Source organism: Mustela erminea, chromosome 13 (assembly GCF_009829155.1).
Source record: "Mustela erminea isolate mMusErm1 chromosome 13, mMusErm1.Pri, whole genome shotgun sequence".
NCBI classification, from domain to species: domain Eukaryota; kingdom Metazoa; phylum Chordata; class Mammalia; order Carnivora; family Mustelidae; genus Mustela; species Mustela erminea.
In genome coordinates, this window is record NC_045626.1 from 5402595 (window position 1) to 5419853 (window position 17259).

The window sequence follows — 17259 nt, forward strand, 5'->3', positions numbered from 1 at the left end:
GGACAGGCACGTTTCTGCCCTCAGCACTGAGGTCTGAGCAGAAATGTCACCTCTCAGGCCCAGACACTGCCTAGGAGAGCTCTGGGGTTCATAAATCAAAGAGGCCACTATGTCTGAAAATATGACTTCCAACACAGACATATGGAACCACTAGGTTATTGTGGAGGAGTGAGAAATGGATAAAAAGTTTTTTTATCACCCTCCCCTTTTTTCCTTCTGGGATTTCCTTCCTGTATTTCCTGCAAGAACCACTTTTGTAGCAAAATTTAGGAATGGCCACTTCCTTGGCCCAGTAACACAATCTGTGTGTTGGGAAACTGACCTAGGCAAAGGCGAGGAAACAGGTTACACATACTTGAGTGGGTGGATTTTTCGAAGTCCAAGTTTGTATTCTCTTATATTCAAATGGCAACTGAGAAATGTAATTTCACTAAGATATTTTTTTAACATTGTTACTGTTGAATGGTTTTATCATTTTCCTAAAGAAGACATATTTTCTGGGATGTAAAACATAATTACCATCCAGTTTTAAAAGTTTCAACATTCCACAATCAACACTGGGGTTGAACATCTTTTGATGACCATCCCTCCCACCTTGGGGACCTGTGTCTTTGTCACCTATTCACACATCTACTAGCCACTTTAAAGGTCTGCTAACCACCCTCTGGTCACTCCTGCTTTTTTGCAATTGGGGCATTTCTTCCTCAACTCCACTCCCATCCACTCCCAACACCCATGCTGGGACAAGAATCACGTGTGGGACCTACGACTCCCAAGGGACCTTCTGCTTATTTCTCCTCCTGACCCTTTCACAGGTACAAACCTGGCCAGATATACACCGGTTTTCTGGGGGCGCTTCTCCTGGATTTCCATCCACCCACCCATCCCTTGATATTTCCTTGCGCTCCTAGCTCCTCACTCTGGCTCCCATCAGGTGGAGTTAGCTCTCTGTCGGTGCACAGTCTGTCTGTTCCTCTGGCTCTCGGTTTCCTCCGGCCCCTCTACTCCCCCCACCGCCCCGTTCATTAAATGGATGTAAACACACACACACACACACACACACACACACACACCCCTCTCTACCTTCTACCTGGTCACTTTTACCCACCTCGAGGACTTGCAGCTGCCTCGAATCCAGAAACCAAAAGCTCAGTGGAAGGAGACGTGGAGGTAGTGTTTGGACTCGGGAATACCCCCGCCCGGGCCTTGGGGGTCGCCTTACTGTCCCTCTTGTCACGTGGCGGGCAGGAGCCCTCCACCCTCGCGGCCGCGGTGCCAGGGGAAGGCGCGCAGCGCGCTAGCACCGCCACCCGTACGCACGTCCCCACGTGGGCCGCCCCGCGCCGCAGCAGCAGGTGCCGCGAGGGGGAGGCCAGGCCCGGAGCCCGGCGGCGGCCGCAGCCCGGCACTAACGCTTATCGTCCCCTCTCACGGCCCTGTCCTCTCTCCTCCGCCTTCGGAGGTGGTCCCCCGCGTCGCCGCACCGCGCCTCCGCACCGCGCCTCTCCGCGGACCGCCTCCGGAGTCCTCCCTACCCCCAAATAATCACCGCCATCGTCCCAACCCGAGCCCCAGGCTGCGCTCGGGAAGTGGGGTGGGGGAGCAGCCCTGGGGTCCAGGACCACTGAGGCGGTGGCCGGGGGTAGCGGGCTTCGGGGTGGCGGCGAGGTCCTGCCGGCGGCGGTGGTGGCGCGGGCGGTCCGCAGCGGCCGGGGAGGGCGGGACGGGGCCGGCGGGGAGGAGGCGCTGCTGCAGCGGCCGGGGAGGGACTCCCCCTCACCCCCGCGCGCTCCGGGCCTCCGCGGGGCGGCCCGCCGCTCACTCTGCCTCCGCGATCGGGTATTCGCATTGTGCAAGCGGGGCTTTTCCGGGCCGTTTCCCAGCAACTCTCCCCCCGCCCCCTCCTGAGTTCCACGCGCCGCGCCCGCGCGTGTCGGCGCGTGTCGAGGTGGGGCGGAGGTGTTCCGTGTTTGCCCGGGGGCTTTTAAATATCTGGGCGAGGATGAGAGAGTGTTCGCAGAAGCACTTCGCGGGGGGCGACCTCCGCATCAGGCCGGGCTATTAACCGCGAAACTTTTGCCGCTGCCTCTGCCTCCGGCGCGCCCCTGCCTCGTCTCCCAGCCCCGGAGCGCAGTCAACGGCGAGCCTCCCCCCGCAAGCCCCGATGAGAGCGACAAACCGCTTCCTCCAGACAGATGCAGTGTAAGGGGTGGGAGACACATCAGCCGCAATCTCTAACCCGTGAGAAGTGAACACTGAACCCCGAAGGGAATTGTCACGCCATGGACCCTCCCCCTTGCTCGCTTTGTATCGGGCATCTGGGTCCAGCTCCGGATTTGCCTGCTCCCTTCGGGTCCCCTCAGCCCGGGCTGGCCGAGTGACGGATCCCAGCCTGGTCCTCACCCCCTCCCCCTTCCCCCCTCCCCCAGGAGCCGAGCGGGTGTGATGTCCTTGCAGCCGCCGCCGCCGCCCCAATCCGCCGCGCACCAGCCCCGGGGGCGCCGGCCGCGCCGCGCTGCCCGGTTTCGCCCCGGCTCCGGGCTTCCTGGAGGGTCGCGCAGCCCACGGCTATGACTCAGGCGCCCACTTGGTAACTCTGCCATCTTCCTGCTCCTTCCCCCTCCCTCCCTTCCCCGCCCCCTAGGCCACCCCCGTTTCCCTCCGCCACCCTCACGCCCTCCTCCCAGACGCCCACCCACCCGCTCGTCTTTCCGCAAGATCGCAGAGGTGGCGCGGAGCCCGGCGAGCCGATGACGGACCCCTTCCTCCTGTCTTCAATGCCTCAGCGGAAGATCCCCAAGGGCTGGAGAGAGGAGGGCTGCGGCTGGACATCCTCCCGGAGAGGCTGCTCCGACCTGCTGCTCGTGGTGTACGAAACTGGGGACTGAGCGAGCCCCAGCCGCCGCCGCCGCCCGCCCGCCCCGTCGCTGCCGTCGGTCTGGACTGGCCCCCGCCTCGCCGCGCCCGCCGCCAGCCCCGGCCCCGGCCCCGGTCCGGGCGCCCCGGGGCTCGCCCCGCGCCCGCCGCCGCCCGCGCGCAGACTGCCCGCGCGTCCTCCTGACAGCTGCGGCGGCGGCGATGATGCAAAGAAGGAGGGTGCTGCCGCCGGCGGTGCTGATGGTGGCGGTCGGCGCCCGGGTGTGATGCGAGCGTCATGGTGGGGATGCTGGCTTCGCGGCGGTGAGGAAGCGAGCGCGAGCGAGCGCGAGCCAGGGGCGGAGGACGCCAGAATTCGGATCTTGCTGCTGTGTGGGCTCGGATCGCTCTTGCCCCGCGCTCTCTCCCCCTCCATTTGGTTCTTGGTTTGCACATTTGACCCCCCGACTCCGTGCTCTCCCCGCCACTGGAAGTCTTCCCGGCTCTAAATGGAATTAGTGGAGATCGGAGCCTCTGGTGTAACGAACAGACATGATCTATGGACGCAGTTTGTTTCACAGTGAGTACCTTTCCCGCCGCGCGGGTCCACTTGCGGTCCCTCCTCCCTCCCTCCTCCCTCGTGGCCGAACGCGCAGGGGAAAGCCTCGCCGCCGCGCTCCAGCCGGACCCCGCAGTCCCCGCGATTCCGGGCACCTGTAAACTTTCTGGGCTGCAGCATAATCAGTCGAGGCGTGGGGGCGGCGCCCGGTCCGTGGTCTCTGGGGCTCAGAAGCCGCGGGGGACAGCAGCCTTTCCGTCTGCAGGGACGTCCTGGGGGCGGAGGCGAGCACGTGCGGGAGCGCCGGGGAGTGGGCCCGGTGAGGGCGCAGGTGGAAAGGAGGAGAGCGCGCGGCCGGCAGTCTGTGGGCTGCAGGGAACGGCCCTTTTCCGGGGGCTTCCGCGGGCTCCTGTTTTCCCTCCAGGAGGGAGTTGAGGGCGCACCTGAACGCAACGCTCGTGGGGAGGGCGCGGGCCGACCTCAACTCTGTGGCCCGAAGACCTTTAGTGTTGCGTTATGGGTGTGCGGGAGCGCATGCGGTTGAGAGGAAAATGGCTTCAGAAGTCATCAAGTAAAAGGCAGTGTAAGAAAATGTGCGGTGGAAATTCCACATTAAAAAGCTAGGATTCCAGTGTTAATCCTGTGCCACGCAGTTAAAAGACCGGCTTTGTGGATGTGTTAGTCATAGTACTTGTTCCACCGTGTGATTCCATCAAAACAGGAAAAGCAGAGTAAAGACAACCCCGCGAGTACGTCCTGGTATTGATGGCCGTGCACCTGTGTGTTTGTGTGTGTCTAGAATCCCGGCAAATTAAAATAAGATTTCTTTTTTCTGTTTAGACACAGACGACAACAGTTAATGTTTTAATCTAAGCGAATGATCAGGCAGGATTAGGAAGTAATTTAACTGGTACACTCTCTCAAATGCCAGTATAAAAGCCCACGTTCTCATCCTGGAATAACCTAAAAGCATAAATCTATAAGCTCCTGCCTTGAGCTTCGGTTGAGGAAATCATCGCAAATTATACCTTCCCTTTCCCAAGTTAATTTTAAGTGGAAATGTGATTATATACCCAATGGAAGTTAGAGCTTTTAGGGAATAGGCAACAAAATAAATATCAGAGATAAAGCAGAAGAGGAAAAACCAGTAATTATGAAGACTAGATTGTTTCATTACTCTTCTAGTTTCAGGTTCTATAAACATGGTGTGTAAATCAAGGTGCAAAAGTCAAGCAGAAGTTTGGGTTGCAATGGTCTTTGCATATTCACTCTTGTTAGAGATCGGGGTCTTTTTTTGATACTGAAAAACTGGCTCAGTAAAATGCTCATTTCTGGGTAATACTGAATATTAAGTCAAGGTTAAGGTTAGGAGAAGTTAACTGCATAGCTTAGGAAGTGGTGAGGACAGGGGTTACTTGGTTGGTGTAGTACTTTTTCATAAGAAACATTTTTGTAAAACTGCTTAATGCCCTCAATCCACATTTATCTCCTGTTCCCCTCCCCCACCTACCATAGGATCTGCCCTAGTATTTATTTTCTCAAATACGTCAACACTGGCAGTGCCTTGGGGTCAGTCACAGAGCCCTTCCTCACTGTTTGCCTTTTCTGCCTTTAGTTTGGTTCACTCTTCCTCTTCTTTGCTAGCAAAGCCATTCCCTGTGGGCAGTTGGAAACAATACAGATCCTGAAATCCTACTGGAATGTGCTTGAGTAAATTACAGCATTGCCTCTGAAGTCTTGAGGTTCACATTTGCAGCTTTTGGGAATCATTCATCCTTAACTTGCATTCCTTCCTGAAGGGATTTCTACATTTTTCTGATTTGTACATTTTTAACCAGTTTTGGCACCGTCTGAGTTAACAGAATGGTTAACAATAATACAGTGAATCTGCTTTGATATTATCTTTATGTTGTTATAGAATGTGATCATTTCAGTGTATATTAATATGATCTCTTTCTAATTTTTCTTTTCTGTTTCAGTTGTAGCAAGTTTAATCATCTTCCATTTGTCTGGGGCAACCAAGAAAGGAACAGGTGTGTTTCTTTGGGAAAATGCAGTGGAAGACCTCTAATTATTTACATTTTCCTATTTTCCCCATATTCTTAATATCCCAGAATATCTGAACATTTTATAGTGTGTATAATTGATTGATTTTGACTAAGACGACATTTCAAAATTAATTTACTAATGGATATTATAAGAATGTCCTCTCTATTTTTAGTCTTATAGAAAATTGGATGATGGTACTTGTTTTTATTTTTTACAGAAAAGCAAGCCACCTCAGAAACTCAGAAGTCAGTGCAGTGTGGAACTTGGACAAAACATGCAGAGGGAGGTATCTTTACCTCTCCCAACTACCCCAGCAAGTACCCTCCTGACAGAGAGTGCATCTACATCATAGAAGGTAAGGGGTGAGACAGCCAGGGCTGGAGAGAGCTCCAAGCCAAACCTGGTCATCACTACGATTTTGATAGACAATATGCGTATATATTAAAAAATTGGTTTTGGAGACCATACACAGAAATATCTCTTAGTGAATCAAATAACTAAAATTTGGGATCAAACTAATTACTGAAATTATTAGCAATGGGTTTTGAGTAAGTAAATTCTGACAAATAAAAGCAGTTTATTTTGCAGTTAAGAGTTGATTTAGAACTCTTAATTAATTGGAATGGACACATAGTTGGGATAATATTACCTAATGTATAACAATTTTAGAGACTAGTATTTTATTGGTTACCAGTTAGTAGAAAAGCCTATACATTTGTTATTTTTCTTTAATAATATAAAGTACAAAAATAGATATTAATGTCAAAAATCAATCTATAATCATGTTTCCAAATAGTCTGAATGATAGTTGCCTTAATTTATGTTAACAAGTGGCATTATCATCCTTTAATGCCAAAGTCAGAATTCCAAATTATGATGCTTCTTTTCATCATTTTCTTTCCTAACTCAAAAGATAAATAGTTCTGAGAAAGAGATTCATTTCCCTTTGAATGTTTCCAATTTCCATTATCCTTGTAGACAACACTAGATTAAGTAACAGCTTTCTAAAATGAATGATCATTTCATCTACTGATGAAGATTTCAATATTATAAGTGTTAATACCTAAAAGCCCCAAACCTGCAACCCTTCTCCTTACCTCACACACATAGACAGATTGGGCCATCTTGATGAAAAAGACAGTGTATACTCAGTGTTTATATCTAAATGAGGGGCATGTTCATTTTGGTAGAACTTGGAAAGGAAAAGGCTTTCTGTTTAACTGATTTCAAGAATTCCTGTTTAGCAATGATTCTTTTTTTCTTTCTATAACTTTTAAGCTAAGGATATTACTTCTCTCCTTTCTGTGTTTGAGGGTGAACTTTTAGCAAAGATATACTGCACTATAAGAAGGAGGAAAAAAAGCATAAGCTCTGATAATAAAAAGAGAAAACAGAAATCTGAGCTCTGCAGTTTTATTCCTCATGTGATTGATAGAAAAAGAAATTGAAATATGGAAATTCTGGGTTAAACTTAGTTGTTCTCTTCACCGAGTTAATGTTATCTATCTATTATATATATATATCTGTATGTATATGCATAAAACATTCAAAGAACTTAACGTATATTAAAACATTTAAACTAGGTGGTAGGTACTTTTCGTTGTCCTTATTTTATGACAAGGGAACAGACATAGGGAGGTTAAATGTCTTGCTTAAACTCACCTGATTTGTGTTTTGAAGCAACAGTATTTTTAAACTTAGAACTATTAAAAAGAATAAAATCAATTAGTTCTCTCTTTTGAAGAATTAATTCAGAAGCAGATCTTTGTATATTAATTGTGCTTCCATGTTTATTGTTATTTAGAATTGAAAAGCATCACTAGCATTTTATTCTCACATCATGCACATATCTACATTTATTCCTAGTTATGTCAAGGACTAAACATAAAGTCGAGACATCAGTAGAACTTCCTGTTACTATTAATCATACTTCTGCACTCTTTTTGAAATACTTCGTACTAGCCATGGTTTTCTTCCATACATTTATTTGACCAATATTTATTGAACAATTACTAAGGAATAGCCACTCTTCTAGGTACAGTTTAGAGAGCTTTTAATAAAACAACCATGGTACTTGCCTATGGAACTTAAAATGTGGTCTGGGGACTACACCCCATTCAGTAAACAGTCTAAAGGAACCCCCAAATTAGCAGTGTTTGGAGCAGAGAGGAGAGGAGCCTACGAGAAGAAAGAGATGCTTTCACTCAGTTTTTAAAAACTTCAGGGAGGTAATTCTCTGTTTAGAATGGCCTGTGCAAAAGCTCAAGATATGGTGTGATCTGGACCCAGGGGTAGCTTCTGCATGGTGTGAGGACAGGGAGAAGCAAGGAAGCTCAAGGGGTCAACCATCTCAGATAAAGGAGAACTGGTATTCCGTCTGGTCCAGCTGTGAAAGTTTGAACTTGGTATCATAGACGATGGGGTGCCACTGAAATAATTTAAGTGGAAAAATAATAAGCTGATATTTTGGTGAGGTGATGGAAGGAAAAGTAGTAAGCAGAGACTATTGTGAAGGACCACATAAGCCATAGCTCTTACGAGTAAGGTCTAGTATAGTAAGAGCCTGAACAACACTAATAACATTGGCTGTGGGTCAGAGGGAGAGATACGAGGTCTTTAGGAAACTGAGTCACGAGTGCCTGGATGTAGGCAGGAGAGATAGGAAATCCCGACATGATTCTTGGTGACATATAGATGGAATTTCTTTTTTTTTTTTTTTTAAGATTTTATTTATGTATTTGACAGACAGAGATCACAAGTAGGCAGAGAGGCAGGCAGAGAGAGAGGAGGGGAAGCAGGCTCCCCGCTGAGCAGAGACCCCCCACGTGGGGCTCGATCCCAGGACCCTGGGATCACAACTCGAAGGGAAGGCAGAGGCTTTAACCCACTGAGCCACCCAGGCGCCCCCTATAGATGGAATTTCCATGCCAGGTAAAGAATATGGGTGGAGAAATAGGGTTTAAAGGAAAAATAATGAATTCCGCTTTGGTGTTTATAGAGATGTCGTGTAAAGAAATTGGATATGTGAGTCTTTAGCTCACTGGAGAGCTCTGGGCTGAAAATAGATATTTATAGGTTATAAATATGAATTGTTGTTGAGGCTCTTGGTATGAATAAAATTATCCAGAGAGAGTATTTGGAGCACTATTTTATAAATCTTTCAAAAAATACAGATCCCTGGGTCTGTCCCCAAGAAGTCTGGTTTAATTTGTCTTTGATGGAGCTGCAGGCATCATTATACTGTAATATATACCTCCATTGGGATGCCAGTGGTACCCAGAACTCTGGTCTAGAAATAGTGGAAAGAAGACATAAAATGGGTTTCTGCAAAACAGTCGGTAAGGGATGGGAGAGTAAGGAGAAGGTAACAGACCTGTGAAGGACGAACCACAGGAGTGGACCAGAGATCAGGTAAAAGATGCCCCAGCACATACTGGAGGTGGCATTTCAGCAGGAAGGGAGTAGCCAAAATGCCAACTATTACCGCAAAGACAAGTAAGGTAACAGCAGACACGTCTATTGCATGAGGCCACTGAGAAGCTGATGGTAACTTTAGGACGTGTGCACTCATTGCCCCAGTGGAGGTGGGAACTGACTCACTGCGGGGGGAGGTGTGGGGGGTGGGTGTTGATGGACCCACTGTAGGAAGGCAGTCACTTTCTTTGTCTTTTCGTCTTTTCTGCTTTCAGGGGTGCAAATTGTCATGTTTAATTCTGAAAAGAGTAGCCTCTTCTGTAGAAAAAGGTGAATGTAAAATCTAAGAATGGTCTAAATCATTGGTCACGTTTCTTGAGGTAGGACAGGTTCTGATGAACAGTGGAGGTCACAGAAAGGGAGATCCCTTTCATGGTTTCAGGTTGTCCTAAAACTCCTTCGAAGAGGGGGCAATGTTCTGTATCTATGTGCAGTTTTCAGGTGAAAGTACTCAGGTCTTCAGTGTACCCATGGACAGGTTAGGAGGGTAAGACCTCTCATAAAGGAACGTTAGAATCAGATACCAGATGACTTAGAGAAAGTGTGAAAGGCAGCTGGGAATTGAGAGATTCGAAGGGAAGGAAAACGTTAAGTGTAAGGAGCTGAACCTTTAGAGCTTCCAATGCCGTCCAGGTACTATAATCACCTGTTTTGAATTACAACAACCACATGGCATGTTCACTTATAAAACCCTATTTTATTGCCTTTGAAAATTCAGTTAGTGGAATTCTGTATGTGAGTGTGTGTCGTTAACTTCAACATGCTGACCACAAGAAGATGAGCTGTCCATAAGTGTGGCCTGCCCAAGGCCATGGTGATAGTTTGTGTTGTAAAGGAACATTGGGAGGTTTGTTCATCCGTGCTGGGCAGCAGTGAAGCATTCTCTTTGTTTTGTTTGTTCATTCACTTAAGCAACAGTGAAAATGAAGGTTTGCGTACATGAGTTCACGTTTGATGGTCGTGCCTTTCCTAATAGGGAGAACTAGATGGATGGATGCTGCTTCCTAGAGTTTTAAGTAAATTAGCACAGTTGTTCTCAATGCTTTATTGATCCCTAGGCATACGTTATTTATAACTGAAAGAAATATCCTACATTCTCCAGTAGCTTATTTCCTTATAAAACTTATCATACTGGCTTGCCGATGAGCAGATAAACAGACACAGGCTATAAGATGCTAATGCATACAAATGGTATACTGAATTCTACTACATCAGTAGGTCCAGTTTCTTGGGCCTTTGCCTTTTTGTTGCTGGACAAATAATCTCAAGGGGAAAAAAACAAAAACAAAAACAAACAAACAAACAAAAAAAACACATGGTTTTCCAGGTAATTTCTTAGGATACTTTCCAATTTACAGATATTTTTTAAAATTGTAACTTCATCAAATCTATTAATATGGTAATACTACAGTTGTTGACCTTTGTGAATATACCATAGTGGTAGGTAAAACTATCCCTGGTTTTTCTTGAAGAGTAATGAATGTTTCTTTTACAATGTCCAAAGAGTTACAAACATTTTTAGAGATTAAAAATATTCCCTAAAATAGTCTTGTCACATGCATTGACCTTAAACCAAATGAGCTTTGATTATTCTGTATATCTATAATTTCCAATTCATCATGTATCTCAATTCCCTCTAAAATTTTGACATCCAGGCATGCAAGGCTTTTGTTTTAAAGCCATCAAGGGTGATATTCAATACACATTTAAGAACTGGTGTGGTGTGGACAGCAGTCATTCAGAATGATTACTGACCACATGGGGAGCAGGTCGTGCTGTACCAGGTCATAACTTATAAGTTTCTGGAGGGTGTTGGTCCCTGAGGAGGGCCACACGGCAGGAGAGCACTCAAAGGACTCAAGGCAACAGCTGTTTACTAACTAGGATAAATGTGTACAGATATTTCGACAACTGTTATGGCTATTCTGGGGTATCCTGGCTGAATACCAGTCTGGAGTGCCAGGATTTTGAGCTGTTTTGGACAGGACAAGGGAGAAATGGCAGGACGCTAATAAGTGCATCCAATGTGGAGGTCTGTAGAGCTGCGAGCCCTCTGAGGCTCTTCCTGATGCTGTACAGAGCTCTAAAACACATTTATGATAACCTCATTTACTATTCACCCAACAGAGACTTTTTTCTTTCTTTTTTCTTTTTTTTTTTGAGAAATACTCAACGACAAGTACTATGCTGAGTGCTGAATTAAGAAGGTGAATACATTTTTCCTTAGTGAGTAGATTCAGACGGGTGGTTCTTGTAAACAAGGTTTTCCTGCATAAACAGGAGTCAGCAAATTGGAGGTAGATACTCCAGAAAGTGTAAAATACATGAGAGCCCAGAAGAGCACGTTGCATTAGAAAACAGTGTTTCTGCAGTGGCCAGAACTTAGGCTGTGTTTGGAGTAGGTAGACCCTGGAAGTCTGAGTAGTAGGAGACCCTCAAGGGCCCTGCAGTGTCAAGTGCATTGATCACTTTTCTGTAGCTGATTGAGAGTTGCTAAGTTTAAACCTGAGGGTGACGTGGTGAGATTTGTGGACTAGAAAAATTCTTCTTAATACCCTTGTATATGCACTTGGGTCTAATCAAGACATCTGACTGGGAGTCTTCGGATGTTTGGGTAACTCTATGCTTAACAACTCGTAAGTGGCTTTTGATCTTAAAACTGGACACCTAAGAAGATATGAAGATATGAGCAAAGTGACAGAAAGATGTCTTTCTACTTTCTAAACCTGACTTTAGTGGTCTTCCACAAAAAATTCTGTGATTTATGAGGTCTGTGTTAGACATTGAAACAGTCATTTTATATCTGAATAATCTTCTGTGCAACATCACCAGTTTTAAGGAGCATCCCCGAGACATTCTTGTGGAAATGTTAGAATGCTCTGTATTACAGACTTGCTTTGCTCTTCTACACACGTCATACTCAAAGTTTGATAGATGTACAGGTACAACCTGAAGTAGAATTACAAATATCTACCTAAAGATTGAAAAACGGCCTTCTAGACATAGTCTTTCCTTTTTTTCAGCTGCCCCAAGACAGTGCATTGAACTCTACTTTGATGAAAAGTACTCTATTGAACCGTCTTGGGAGTGCAAATTTGATCACATTGAAGTTCGGGATGGACCTTTTGGATTTTCTCCAATAATTGGACGCTTTTGTGGACAACAAAATCCACCTGTAATAAAATCCAGTGGAAGATTTCTATGGATTAAATTTTTTGCTGATGGAGAGCTGGAATCTATGGGATTTTCAGCTCGATACAATTTCACACCTGGTAAGTGAGGGTTTGGTTTATTTTCCTATGTTTTTTCTCCCTTAGTTGTCTGTTGTCATAGTAGAAGAACTTTTCTAAGACAAGTTATTATTTTCTCAAGTAAGTGTCTAGCTCTATTTAAAAACATATCTATAGTGCTTTCTCTTTTCATTTCATAAATTCTGAAAGCAAAATAAATTTTCCTTAAAATTTAGCCTCCACTAGAGGTGAGTGTAATGACTCAGGGGTCTTCATGATCATCAGGAGTACAGTTAATTAAATGGACTTCCATTATGCTGAAATGTGTAATTTGAGAGGCGGTCTGTAATAAAGAAACTAATTAAAGTATACATTGAATCCCTATAAACTTGAAAAGGCAATTGTAGTATTCTAAAATGTATCCATCAAAATGATCTTTGGAGAACTTGAATAAAATATTCTTTTGTTCTGGAAATTATGATTTTTAAAGCAAACTGGATCTTACTATAAAGCAGTCTAATTCCTTTTTAGAAATGCAAATTCCTGAGAGTTCTGATGAAAGCAAAACTGAGACCCATAGCAGCCAAATATTCATTTGCAAAGTCTACAGACATTATTTGTCATTACACAATTATGCTTTCTATGTCAATTTTCCTTTTAACTTGCTAATATTAAAAAAAGGGTCTATGATGTCGACTGGCTCACTTGATGATGAGTTGCCGTTTGTTGCAATAAAAATTGGTTATCACATTTTTAAATTGCAACATCAGGCTGAAGCGATTTGAAATTTGATGAAGTGAAGTCATTTTTTTTAATGGAAAGATGACTCAACTTTACATAAACCATGTTATTTATACGTAATTACATATTTTTCCAGTCTGTATATATTGCTTTACTAAGGTTATAATTAAAGACAGGAGATGAAATTGTAGGATATGTAAAATTTGTTGAAGTTTCTATTACATGTTATGGAGGTAATGTAAGAGCAGGGCGTAGCTGCTCAGTTCAAGCACTGAAATTAAAAAAAATAATAATATAAGATTAATGAGGACTTTGGTTACAATATCATGGTTTACATTAAATAAGTCACATATTAATTTATCATATGTATTAACCTTAAACATTAGGAATGTTTTCACAGTATCACTAAGAGGTATTGTGATTTTAATTATGTTTTGTTAATATTGGATTTTTTGCAGAAGGCATGGTTATTTCATATTTGTGATTAAACTAACATGATGTATTCTGAAAAACTGCAAGCATTGAGATTACTTTATTAGTTGCTAGAGTTATACATGGAAATGTGTTTTTTTTTTTTTCTTGACTGATAATTTCGAGTATAACCATGACCTAAAGATAGTTCTAGACCTTTATAAATTATGTCTTCGCCCTGAGATTGGAAATCATGGGGATAATGTCTAGGATTTAAAATTGAGGTTGCATAAAGTTGTAGGGTCAATTTTACCCACATAAGCCTTGCTGTCCACGTTTCTAGCTCTGCCAGAGAGAACATAAATGTTGGAGCTCAGTGTGGTCTCTCAAGGTTTGAAAAAGCCACTCTGGTCCCTGTTCTTTGCGCCTCGTTTCTTTCGAGTCACTTTACTCTCTCTGTATATGAAAGGAGATCTTATTGCCAGGAACTACTGAATCAGAAGGAAACGTGAGGAGATGATGGCATGAAACTGAGGATGAGTTATGGACTGAGTGAGGCTCCTGTTTCCATTTAGATAAACTAGAGTAAAGTAAGGGCGCGGGGAGGTGTAGGCTCGGCGTACAGAGGAAGAGGACGACCATAAGGGAGAGACTTGTAAAACTTCCATGACTGCGGACATTGATGTTCCATGGCTCAAGGCCATTGCCTGAGTGGCACAATCATCTACAGCTCATTTCATAAAGAGGCAGGACTGAGGAAGCCAATTAGTTAATGAAAGAGGAAGGGGGCAGGGATTAGTAATAATTCAGACAGCATTTAGGGAATAGGGAGTCAGGCAGGCTTCAGTTTAATTTGGGCTTAATTTTGATATGGGAGTGTGCTTCAGGTGGTGATTTGGGGAAATTGAAAAGGTAGAGTTCGTGAAGTCAACTTCATGATTTAAATTACGAGTCACTGTTGCTGTCACCAGATGCTGTCACTAGGTGTGGTCCGAGTGGACCCCACGTTGGAGGGGGATGCCCCCTGCCCACCAGGTCACTTCCAGAGCTAGACCCCACCGTGGTTCTGAAGAACACTAGTTTTGGAATACATCTGGCCTCAACACTGGCTCTCTTATTTCTTGATTGCTGTAAAGTGTAGACATGATCCTTAATGTTCTATGCCTCATATTTTAATTTATAAAATAAGGATGGTATTGACCACCACATTGGAGTGTTTGAAGATTGCGTGTTTGCCAACCAATGCCTGTCTATGGATTTTTCACTTCATATGAGATCTCAGCTCTTGGTTGCTATTATTTTTATTAATTTGATCACGTGTTCTTTAAGAACAGAGGGGCCTTGTTGTAGTTTATTGGGAGAACAAGTGTCTCAGAGACTTTAAATTACAACCGCTCTCGCTCTGATTTAGGTGGCAGATGTGCAAAACGGGTGCCTGTAAGATGTCACTTTTCCCTGTTCCCTGTTTGTTTGAATGGGTCCAGGCCTCTGTGTGGGGTTGTAGTTATTCGTGTTGGAAGCCATAAAATATCTCAAAGCAGAGACAACAGTGGGAAGGCCAGTTGGTCTTTACTATATTTGTGAGCTTCCTCCAGTCTGAAACCTGGATCTTCCCTGATAGTCTCAGAAACTTGAAGTCAGCATACTGAGAACATACCCACTTTTAAGAATGCATGACATCAACCAAGCCAAAAAGACTGAATATGCTTATAGACTTGTATGCATCAATACACACAAACATGCACACATATATACACACATGTAAACCCACAGGCACTTTCAGTAAGAATTCTTGGAATCACACGGCTCAGCTTTCCTTGTAAGGAAACATACGTGCATGGGTATCCGGTTTATAATGAGATTCATGGTGGGTGTGCAATCTAAATATTAAAGCTTAATTACATGAATGCCTGTTGACTAGCACACGGCTAAGTTTCGTGATGGTCCATCTCTGTGGCACTGGACCAGTTTTTCAAGGGTGCTCTTATGTCTCAGACTGCTGTGGGTCAATTCCTCTGTCCTGTTCTCTGCTTTCATCCTGCCTGACCGGGACACTAATTCGGGTCAACTCTTGTCTCAAAATTTGTTTCTATTTCTTAATACCTGAGTCTCTTTGGCTTTTCTTCCTACACAACTTTAAAAAACAGCCTTTTCATTCTGGGCACCTGCGTTCCGGGGCGATGGTGAGTGGGAGCTAGCGAACTGGAGGTCCTGTGTGGACGTGCAGGATAGGAGAGCAGAGCCAGAAAAGACGCCATGGAAGCACTCTTAAAGGGGTAGCTCCTTTCTCTCCTGTCACACTGGACTGGTCCTCACTTTTTATTTCACGGATTCTGCTTATCTTTGCACACTGTGTCAGTGCCTGGGCCCACAGTGCGCCAGTGAATCACCCAGGGCTGTAGTCAGGCACGTGTAAGAATTGTGAGGTTGAGCAGGACTCAGCGGTTGGCGGGGTCTTGCCTTGGAATCTGCAGAAGCAAAGGACAAGGGTGGGGTCTGAAGAGGGACCAGGGGACCCAGAGGCCTGGTGGGAGGCCCCAGGGTGATCTGTAAGGGAACCTCTCTTCTTTCTTTGTAAACACAGTTGTGTTGTGAGCGCTCCTCAACAATGTGCTCCCGCTTCAGAGAAGAGGGATGAATTCAGAATCACCGAAAATGTTAAACGTTACCTGATGGACAATTTGGGAGCCCACAGTTAACGAGAAAACATAAGAAAGTGCTCATTGTAGTAAAATGATACTGTTTTCTCATCTTCATAGGACTTTTTTTTATCTCTTTTTTTCAAGATTTTATTTATTTATTTGACAGACAGAGATCACAAGTAGGCAGAAAGGCAGGCAGAGAGAGAGGGGGAAGCAGGCTCCCTGCTGAGCAGAGAGCCTGATGCGGGGCTCGATCCTAGGACATTGAGACCATGACCTGAGCCGAAGACAGAGGCTTTAACCCACTGAGCCACCCAGCACCCCCACAACCGTTTTTTATACTAAAAAAAGTGAGGGCACGTACTGCATGGAGCACTGGGTGTTATATGTAAATGATGAATCTTGGAACACTGCATCAAAAACCAATGATGTATTGTATGGCAATTAAGATAACACAATAAAAAATAAACAAAAAATAAAAGAAAATAGGCTAACTCGAAATAATAAAAATAAACAATGTAAACAAAAAGAAGGAAAGATTTAAATCAAATATATAGCAGAAAAATGAACAACAGTTGCCCTAGCTAGGTAGGGGTTGGTGGAGAATGAGGAGGAATTGAAGGGACCCAGATGGGGACATGGTGACAAGGTATTAGCATTATCAGTAATACTTTCATTTTTGAAAAGGATACTACATTTTTGGTATGACTTATGTAAATAGAAGTCCTTAAGATTAAAAAAATCAAAAAAGAGAAATACTTTAGTCAGTAATCTTTAAACAAATTTTGGAGCAGAAGAATACCATTTGTCTACAATCCACATTTTATTTTTTACTCAAACTGAGAATGCTTTTCAAATTGAAAATAATTCTCCCCTACAGCCAGATCCCTATATGCCTCAATTTTCTTTACCACTGGAAAATATAAATGAAGGAGAAAACATGTAACATCTGCTGTGCCCCTAGTCCAGTGGCATTACAAGGGGCTTTATTCAATATTAAGGAAGACAAACATCTAGGATGCTCTACTCTTGGGGAAAGTAATCCTTTCAGTCTCTTTAGGAACAAGTCTCTTTTGTGAGCCTTGTGCTTTTTTTCCTAGTAGAGGCATTTTCTGCTTATCACCCACATATAATGTTTATGATCTTCCTTTTTCGATGATTTCTTTTTCTGAATTAGTTTTATGAAACAATGTTATATATACACTATTAGAGAAATTCAACTTAAGGGTTGTGCCTCAAAATACCAAACAGGTGAGGCAGAGTCAGGTGTCCCCATGCATGTGAGTGGCGTTGTTAA

General features: G+C 44.3%; 1 protein-coding gene across 5 annotated transcripts in view; it reads left to right on the forward strand.

Moving 5' to 3' along the window:
- Nucleotides 1-2945: 2945 nt before the first annotated feature.
- Nucleotides 2946-17259, forward strand: part of NETO1 (neuropilin and tolloid like 1) — a 125207-nt gene continuing 110893 nt past the window's right edge. For all 5 annotated transcript variants that reach the window (XR_004278128.1, XM_032310844.1, XM_032310841.1 and 2 more), the window contains exons 1-4: nt 2946-3436; nt 5395-5448; nt 5682-5819; nt 11962-12210. Coding sequence is in view for 4 of the 5 variants with exons in the window: in XM_032310844.1 (XP_032166735.1) it covers nt 3409-3436; nt 5395-5448; nt 5682-5819; nt 11962-12210 (469 nt within the window). In the remaining variant the exon portion in view is untranslated. The remainder of the gene's footprint in view (nt 3437-5394; nt 5449-5681; nt 5820-11961; nt 12211-17259) is intronic.